Source organism: Antedon bifida, chromosome 2 (genome assembly GCF_963402885.1).
Source record: "Antedon bifida chromosome 2, ecAntBifi1.1, whole genome shotgun sequence".
NCBI classification, from domain to species: domain Eukaryota; kingdom Metazoa; phylum Echinodermata; class Crinoidea; order Comatulida; family Antedonidae; genus Antedon; species Antedon bifida.
The window spans coordinates 3543094-3553574 of NC_136227.1; the positions used below are offsets into that span (position 1 = coordinate 3543094).

A 10481-nucleotide genomic window follows, 5' to 3' on the forward strand; every position below is an offset into this window, starting at 1 on the left:
GTAACTATTCGTAACCGTTATAGTCTAACATGTATAAATGATTTTATCTCCGCGGCCTAGTCCTTATTTCGCCGAGTCTATCCTGGTTCCAACGCAAACCAGATAACATCTACCAGGCTATGGTGTATGAAAAGGCGATAAACCCTGTCTCCGAAAAGATCAGAGAAACCGACTTATTAGTGGAAATAAAAAGACCGTGACCTTCATAATTCATAAACAAAACATAAATGTAGAAATAAAAAGTTTTAAATCTATACTACTTATGTCTTATCTTTATTATTAATTTAAATATATGTATTCGTTTCTTTCAGGGTACAGTTTAAGCCTGGTGGGAAAGGTATATATTATTTAATCCGAAGCAACTATAAAATCTGAAATTTATTTGCCACAATCTGTTTGATCTTTGTTAATCCGTCATAATGAGTTTTTAATACCCACTTAAAACAATTTGATTCAAAGATAAACGTTATATACAGTATTTATATAAAATTAGGATTTTCTTAGGTTGATATACCGTACGCATACACGGACCGGTTATAAATACAGTCATATTAAGGGACACCTTCGGAACCCAATAGATTGTCTCCTAAAAAAAGAGCGGTTTAGCGGTGGTCCTTCCTATGAATTTATGTTTTTATAAGGCATGTGTTTACTTATTACGTTATGTATTAGGCTACAACTACCGTAATAAGGTGTACAAATAATAAATAACATCTAAATTATCAAGTTCATTAATTATGTTTGTAAATTGAACAGAAGATTTTAACTTATAATTGATTTATTAATAGTAAGAAAGAAAGACACGATAAAAGGAATGATTCTCTCTAAAAATAATAAATTGACTGCAAGGCAAAACAAAATCACGCCCTCATTTGTCTAAGAAAGTTTCCTATCGGACGAGGGCAGTATAATAGTTAAAGCATGCAGCATGCGCACACACGACAGAGGAGTTCCAATAATGGACATAGCTTATTAGCCTAGTTAGGTATACTAATAAATAGGATATTTTAATATTTAATTTGCTTGTTTATCAACTACTATTCATTGACTAAACTAGCCTATGTCCCTGGACCCTAGCCTTATAATAGCTCAGTCAGAGAGGCTAGGATCTAGGCTACAAAAAAAAACCAAGAAGGAGGGCCAACAGGTGGTCTAGACTAGGGCCTAGCTAGGTAGGGGTCTAGACATATAGGCCTACTAAATTAGCCAGGCCAGTTAACTGATGTGCTGAATATTCTTTTTCAAGCCTTTTTTATGTTATTAAACACACGATGGATAGTGACAACACAATCATATCAGAGTCATCACAATCAGCTGACGATGCAGACTCTCCAATTCTTACAGGACTTCACGATATGTAAGTGAAAGAAGAATACTTTTTAAAATGTTTTTTTCAACCCATTTTCCAATATCAAAATTATTAAAGGCGAAAGCACTCTGTGGTTACTAAACTTTTTTTAGACAGAGGGCAGCAGACAAATATTTGTTCATGATAAAACAATCAATTTTGGTTGGGTTTTTTTTCAGTATTACACAAAAACGGTTGGATGTCAGCAAGCAAATGAATTTTAGATTTGAAGGTATGTAGGCAGATATAAAGTTTCTCTAACTAACAAACAACATATTATGAAACATTACTATTTTAATAATTGTTTTTAAAGATATTTTTATCATCATATTACATTAATTTATGTAGATGAAAGCTCCGATGATGAGAGTGAAATGTCACAGTCTTTACTCAAACCCAAGTAAGTATTTTAGCTTAAACATAATCTTCATGAAAATTAAGGACCCATGAAAATATGTTTTACAAATTCCTTTGTATTGTATTGTAAAATTACTATGGCTTTTTTGTGTCTTTGGTTATTATTTTTAAGGCATCAAAAGACGTAGTGTGAAAAGTAAACATATCTGTTATTCACACAACAAAGGTGTTTTTGTTAACCTCTTTGCAAGACCACTGTATTTGATATTTATCACAAGATCTTTAATTATACTGTTATATTCAAATGAAAATTTTAGGCCAAGTTCAAGTATACTTTTAGTTTATTGGTTATTATTTATTACTTTTATAACAGTACCCCTGAAGCAAATTAAACCAGGGAAGGCAAATTAGCAATTCAAAGAAAACAAATTTGTTAACAAAGACGTTAACAATCATGAAAAGATTGAATGAAAATTATCCAGAGAATGTACTTTAAAGTCAATATCCTGTGGGGTTTAAATACAAGATGTAAACCTAAACATTTATTTCATACACATCCAACACCAAGTAACTGGGATGTGATGTTTGGCACTAAGTAAGGATTGAACCATGAACCTAGTTATCGAAGTTAGTAATAACATTTATAGTGGCTTAACATAGGGACAGTAAGTGGCCCCTCCAACGCTGCAGGCCTTGGGTGTTTTTAGCATTTTTCTACATATTTAAATGCCTTATTTCTCCTCTGGGTTCTGCTCAGGGGCCCCTGGGTTTAGCCAATAAGCGCACATAGCTGTTACACCACTGAATATTTACCTGTTCTGATCTGAGGAATGTTGATTTTGCATTTTGTTTAACATTTTCAGATCTCATAAAGTATATCGTTCACCGGTGTTTTCACCTCCTTCTAGCAAAATTCCTAAAAAACAAGAAAGGGAAAGTAAGTAATCAAAATAAACGTCTTTAAAGCTCTGTCTACACTATCAAACTAGTTGGATAAAAAAAAGTGTGATGTGCCAAAATATGGTAGTGATATGACATTATGATGTCCATATATGGGCACACCATATTTTTTGCCACACAAAGTTTGATAGTGTAGACAGAGCTTTAGACAATATCATGAAGCTGCAACAGATTTATATAAATTACCTAAGCTGCCATAAGGAGGAAATAAGTATTTATTTGCAACAACATACTATGAAATATTTGAGATAAAATGGTATTTGTACTCACCAAGCAACACCTCAAACAGGCTCTGAATGGACATCTTCAAAGCAATCCATCAACTGACCTATAATAGACACAATAATGTATTTTTGGATATTATTAACAGTTCATTAATGGTTAGTAACTTTTTTCAGATCTAAATGATATTGAAAGCATCACAGTCAATGCACTTGATGAAGTAGTTATGAAATATAGTACTGAAAATGACTATGATAGTGATTGTACAGAGATTGAAGAAGATAGAAGTAACATCATTAAACGACTGGAATGCATTGAGACTATATCAATGATAGAGACTACATCACCAGTGATAGAGACCATATCACCAGTGATAGAGACCATATCACCAGTAATGGAGACCATATCACCAGTGATAGAAACCATGTCACCAGTGATGGAGACCATATCACCAGTGGTAAAGACCATATCACCAGTGATAGAGACCATATTACCAGTAATAGATACTGAAGACACTCAAGTTACATGTGTGGATGGACCACAAGTATTGATACCACAGATATCTGGACAAGGCAATAATTATCCAGTGATAATGAGAATAGAAACACCAACAACATCAGAAGTAGCAGAAATCAGAGAAGAGCAAGAAATATCAGTAGAGACACGGGTGAAGGAATCTAAAGCAGCGGAGGTAAGAAGAATGACACCAGACAAAGCAACTTTAGAGACACAACATGAAGGAAACGATAAAACAGTAAGAAAGAGAGTTGGAAGAAACGTAAGAGAAAGAGCAGATAGAAATACAGATGAGGAAATGAGTGCAGAAACACCCATGGATAACACATGGGTTAGTAATATATACAGTATTTGATATATTAACATTATTAAAACAATCTAACTCTGTCTCTTTATGTGACAAAAAAAATGTGATGTGCCCATATATGGACATGATGATGTCATATCACTACCATATTTAGGCACATAATATTTTTTACTTAAACTGGTTTGATAGTGTTGACAGAGCGTACATGTATTGTTTAATTTTTAATAGGAGGTTGTTGATCAGGACCATAAAGACTTGATGGAGCTTGAGACAAAGTTAGAAAGATTGAAGAATGGTTCTGAACCAGGTGAGAAGGGATACATTTCCTATATAATAAATATAGTATATAATAATACTTATATAAAATATATTTTTGTATGAACTGTTTTCATTAGCTTAATTCATTCATTGAATATAAAGTATATAAATGTATAATACCTTTTTAATATCTCAACAAACAAAATATATAATATTAACAATATGATAATTAAATGACCAAACATACATTTGTTTCAAATCATCATTTGTTATAAAAGATTAGCTGTAGAGCGGGAAAGACAGTTTGTAGTTACCACATTTTGTTTTGCTTGATTTACTGTCTGACCACCACCACTCACTGCTTTAGTGGCATTCTAAACTTAAATTACATATTTATTTTTAATTAGGAATCAACTCTAAGTTGTTGTCAATCAAGATGCAGTTGAAGCTTATGAACAACTCTTTGAAAGCTCAACAAAAAGGTATTCTTGATAAACTGGCAAAACTTCAAAGAGAGTTCAATAAAAATAGGCAACGTGAGAAACTAGAGAACATTAAGGCAAAACAGAAGATTCTTCTAAAACTAGTCAAAATATACCGGATTATTTCAAATGAAAATGAATTAAGCTCATCTTCAACACCAGAGAGATCGAGTGAAGGCAAATCTCACCATGTCAATCAAAGTAAAAAAGTTCAGCACTTATGGGAAGACATTCAGGAAGGACCGACAGATTTGCCAAAGAGAAAGAAGTCGACAAATGTTGATCTAAACTTGGTTGTTCAAAAGTTAGTGAGTGCTGGGTTAGTTACAACAACTCCTAAAACTATTTCTCACACATCCGAATCTGCAAGAGATATTAACAAAGAAAAAACACCATCACAAGGTACTTGCGCTAGCATTGTTGACAACATTATTAAAGTAAGTCAGAAGTCATTGGTGGAAACAACAGCAATGACGTCAGCAGCAACCCCGACTGCACTCGCTTCTCTACCAGTTGCCACAACAACCAAAACTGTCATAATAATTGGACCGGTATCAACAACAACCACAGTAGCTTCTAATCCGCTATCTTTGAGTCAAGCACCGATAAATGTCAAAACAAAGGGTACAAATCGTGGACTGCAACACCAGATTTTTCCAAAAACGACAAAATCAACATTGTCTTCTAATCAGCTGGCTGGCTGTCAAGTGCCAATCAATGACGGGGCGTTTTCCACCAGCGTTACGCCACTGGTGCCAATGAATGATTCTACTAATATTGTTGCATCACATTCCTTGACAGTTGGTACAGTAAATTGTACATCAGCAAATGGAACATCAGCAGATCAATCTCCCTCTACACCAGTACCTCCTGCATCAACATCTTCTACATCATTAACCAAACAAGTACCTCATGATCAACCTGCTCTTGCTTCAGTTTCTTCTGGAGCATCTTTCTCTGAATCGTCAGCAAGGAAGACATCAAATGATGGCGCACTTCGAAACCTCCTTCAAAATTGTCGCATATCTCTTATAGATGACAGTGAGCTATTTCCGTCGAAACGATACCTTCCAGATTTATTTTGGACTGATAAATTTGAAAGCATTGAATTGCCACCAGCTCTTATTGAAGATATTGACAAATGGAACTAGATTTCAGTGGTTTTAGTTGATGAATGTTTGAATATCTCTTTAGACTGGAATCTATATAAAAAATGTATATAATTTTAATAGTTAATGTGTTTTTATTTTCAAGGCTCAAAAAGTTTATGAAAATTGATTTTTTTATTCACTAAAACCTTTTAATTTTATGCACATTTATCTTTCAAGTCATTGAATTTTCACGGAAATAAAGGAAATTACTAAATGTATATAAATTAATATAAATGTTTTCAGAAAGCAAATTCTGTGGTACTTCTGGTTGTTTATGACTCGCATGTATACAGTACGATAGGCCTTCATTTTCTGAAGGAACATTATTTTGGTGTCGATATAGAGGGCGCACTACACATTTGTTCATGTACTAATTTTACGCACGTATTTAACAGGTCAATCGTTCACGACCTTCCATAATAAAACAAAAGCAGATACCAGGGAAGAGCTCTTCCCTGCAGATACCAAACAAAGTATTTCCCAATACGCGCTGTTTTTAGAATCGACAAGGACGGTACCTTAAAAAAAACCACTATTCGTATTATGTAATGAACACGCATAAGAAACGTGATCATAATCATAAGACGACGGCTGATCGAAATTCCTCGTCGTTAAAACCGTAATAGGAATTTCTCCCCGCTGCGATATTTATCATATCAACAATCATTTGCCTCGTTTTCATTTATAAATAATTTTTGACCTTGTAAAATGCTGCTAGAGGTCAAGTGCGACACTTTTTTTTTATATATCATCGAATCATAATTGATCATCGTAAAACGGATGCAGACTATAACAATCAAAACGTAGTAAATTAACACACGTGGGTCGCATCTGTTTGGCGCTAGTCAATACTCTGTTACTGAAATATAGTATTTATAGTGTCGCATCTGTCCAGAGAAGAAGATAGTACAATCAATCGAAATTGGCACACATACACCAAGATTTCTGCCAGGCAACACACGAATAGTAGGTTTTAATCAAGAAGTTTAGATAAAAGAAAGTAGGCCTAATGGCAGATAAAATAGTGTTCTTTGCTCTTGTGGCCCTTGCCGAGATTTCGGGCTTGACTGCCGTGGTTCTCATCGGTCTGTTTGGAGGACAACTCAACAAGGAGCCTGGATTCAGCTGGGATGGCAGTCTGAAGACATTCAACTATCATCCACTTCTCATGGTCATCGCTTTTATATTCCTCCAAGGCAACGGTAAGAACATCATTTTTAAATTAATATATATCTAGCCTACTACTGTATTTACCATATGGTGATTTGGGGGTCACTGTATAATTATTGTCTAGACACTGGTGCTATAAATCATTAACTAATAATGGTATTATTATTATATACAGGGAACATCGTCTTCTTCACAACGGACAAAATAATAACAGTGAAAATTAATTATTTTATCATGGTTTTAAAAAAACTGGTCACGATCGATACGTTAATTGGGGGGTGGGGTACGGCCTACTGCGTCAATCGCGATATGCCAAGGTGAGCAGACGTTGTTATACGTACTGTACGTAAACCTCAAACGCAATCAAATCAAACGGTATAAAGACACAACCCACACCCATGAATTCTAAGAAACGATATAAATGGTTACGGTGGCAATTTGAATTACGTGAAACCCAATTTAGACGTATTTTCTTTGTATCTTTGCCTAACAAACATTGTACGGCGGTGAAAATTTTTATTAACATTTACAGTGATGAGCTAACATTGTCCATTGTTTTAAAATTATACGTATTGTCATGTCGATAGGGTGACAATATAAATGATTACGGTTGCAAATACATACATTTTGAATAACGTGAAACCCAATTTAGACGTATTTTCTTTGTATATCTTTGCCTAACAAACATTATACAGCGGTGAAAATATTAACATTAATACGATGATGAGCTATAAAATTGTCAGTTGTTTTAAATGTATACGTTGATGACGATATAAATGGTTACGGTGGCAAATACATGCATTTGAATCACATGAAACCCAATATAGTTTCTTTGTATCTGTGTCTAACTTACAAACATTATACGACTCGTAATTACGACGGTGAAAACATTTACGGTGATGAGCTATAAGTATAACATAACATTGTCATTTGTTTTGAATTACGTTTGTGATATGATGACGTGATAATGTTTTCATTCGTTTGCCCATTGAGATTTGGATAAATCATCTCGTTAGGAGATTTGGATAAATTTAGCTTTAGTTGCGTGTATGTGCAAATATGTCGTCTACTACGATGACGCAATGTTTAAATGTCATGAATGAATAACATTCGTATCTTGCACACTAGTAAACAATCATATTATGAATGGTGGAATTGAACAAGCTGCTGGTACAGATACTATAATTATAGTACAATTACTCGTCCCACGTGATAGAAGCAAGCTATAAAACAAGCAGATGCTCTCAGTATGCTCATCAAACCTAATTCGTTCGGGGACAACAAAATCACGATCGATCGTCGTATTCGTTTAAAGTGGAATGTTATAAAAATAATGGATGACAGCATAACCGTATAAATACTACTACTATAACACCAATACAAATATCGTCAATTACTTGAATTGAACGAAAGTTGTTTACTTTACAAACAATACGGAAATAAAAGATACTACTGTACATATAAAATATCACTTAAGCTTGGTTCCCACTAGGACGCAACGCAAGGACGTAATCGCAACGCATGCGTGTTCACCAATGACAAGCGACAGCTCGAATAACCCATCGCTTGTGAGTGCTCTACTCACTTAAGCGTGGTTCCCACTACCGACGCAACGTAACGCAACCTACGCAACGTAAGAAAATACCTTTCCAATAATTGTGTTTGCCCCCGCCTGCGTGAAATCAAACCTGCGATTTTTGCAGCATTGTTGCGTCGTCGGTTCCCACTTGTGATTACGCAATACATCACTTTGCGTCCATACGTCGCTGCGTTGCGTTCTAGTGGGAACTACACTTTACGTTGCGTCTACGTCCCTGCGTTGCGTCTTAGTGGGAACCAAGCTGTACGAGACGCAACACAACGACTTAACGCAACGTAAAAGATTTGACCAATCACAAGCGATGGATAATTCGACTGTCGCTTGTTATTGCGTCTACGCGTCTACGCATTTGCGGTGCGTCTTTGCGTTGCGTCCTAATGGGAATCAAGCTTAATATAGATAAGAAACCAAACAAATGTTTTTCTATTTGACAATCGTAGGTGCGATTGCCTACAGAGTTATCTCAGCAACAGGCCTTCAAGTCACAAGAGCCACAGCCAAGTTGATACACGGTGTATTTCAGACCTCTGCCTTCCTTATAGCCACAGTTGGTCTCGTCGCTACGTTTAAGTTCCATGAAACACAAGGCTGGGCTGATATGTATCATCCCCACAGCTGGGTCGGGATCACGGCATTTTCCTTGTATGGATTACAGGTAAAGGCCCCTGGTTTGTTTTATTTTTTATAGGCTAAGCGCACCCTCAAAATGTTGCTTTCGTGACCAAGTAGGCCCTACTGGTTCTACCTTTTTAACATTATGCATTTATGATGGGTAAAAATGTGGTTGAAAAACTTCTGTGTGGCCGAATTTTGATCAGATTATACAAGATATATCACATCGATATCCAGAGTCCTTGTTTATTACTAGACCGGACCTTCGCGATTGATTGATTTTCGATTTATTGATTAGTTTGCATTTTATTTTCAGCTACTCGTCGGTTTTCTTTTCTTGGCGTTTCCTAAATTCGGCTCAGAAGCTCTCAGGTCACGTGTTCTATCGCTTCACGTGTCTTCTGGACGATTGATTTTTATCATGATGATTGGAAGCGCCCTGATGGGGATGTCAGAATCGTCAATATATGACATGTAAGTGAAACAGTGAAATGTCAATTTTTTATTTTACATAATTATTATTATATTTATATATAATATAAGATTTGTACATATGCACTAAAGTGCTAAGGGAGAGCAGTTGGTTAGACTTTCCCAAAGTCTGTATTTATTGTCTTTTTTATTTCGATTTTTGTCTAAAAATACAGGAGTTTACAAAGTCAAGTAGAATACGTATGAAACGCCATATGTGCCAAAATATTTATCTTTTTACTAATATTAAGTTAAAACTCCGTCTGGAACCCAGACTAAGCGCTGGTAAATAGGCCTACTACATAACCATAAACGTAGCGAAATTAAACAGTGACGCCCAAATTATTTGATATTTCGATGTTTATTTTTTATTTTTTTTACAGAGTACATCCAGAAAAATTCCCGCCTGAGAAGTTCCCTCAAGCAGTTGTCGTAAGCAATACGTTCTGCCTGTGTTTACTGCTATTTGCTGCCACCATCGTCAGCATATTATGGAATCCAACGTTTGGACCAAAACGTCAAAAAGAGGATTCTTTGGAACTGATAACTTCATCACAAAGATCGTAGATCATTTTGAGCAAATGAGCTTAGAAAGAGAAACTTTTTTAAGAAAAATAACTATAATTTCGTAACTTAGGACGTACGATAATTAAATTATCATAAACTGATTTTCGCCATACACTAACTATCAACACGCAATTTAAATACGAATATTAAGCTCTGTCTACACTATCAAACTTTATGTGACACAAAATGTGATGTGGCCATATATGGACATGATGATGTCATATCACTACTATATTTGGGCATATCACTATCATATTGGGCATTTTTAGTGTAGCTTTAACCACTACGCCCCTTAATATCGGTTTTTAGACCTAATTGACTTGGATAGGGTTGTTCCATTAAATAGGGAGGGGTGTCCTAAAGGAAGGGTTCACTGTATTTAGAAACTACTCGATTGTTTGTACTCAAATATTTAAGTCGTTTTTATTCAGTTAGATTTATTGTTTGTTAATGTAGCAAA

The 10481-nt window shown here is 35.2% G+C and overlaps 2 protein-coding genes across 2 annotated transcripts; both read left to right on the top strand.

Moving 5' to 3' along the window:
- The first annotated feature begins 3113 nt into the window (after positions 1–3113).
- LOC144835336 (uncharacterized) lies at positions 3114–5698 on the top strand. Its single transcript, XM_078690423.1, has 3 exons — positions 3114–3734; positions 3939–4017; positions 4376–5698. Exons 1-3 carry the CDS (start codon positions 3114–3116, stop codon positions 5599–5601), a joined length of 1926 nt encoding a protein of 641 aa, XP_078546549.1. The 3' UTR covers positions 5602–5698.
- A 739-nt stretch (positions 5699–6437) lies between these two features.
- On the top strand, positions 6438–10480 carry LOC144835849 (transmembrane ascorbate-dependent reductase CYB561-like). The gene is made up of 4 exons (XM_078690966.1): positions 6438–6803; positions 8812–9026; positions 9300–9457; positions 9838–10480. Exons 1-4 carry the CDS (start codon positions 6611–6613, stop codon positions 10019–10021), a joined length of 750 nt encoding a protein of 249 aa, XP_078547092.1. The 5' UTR covers positions 6438–6610; the 3' UTR covers positions 10022–10480.
- Position 10481: the final 1 nt, after the last annotated feature.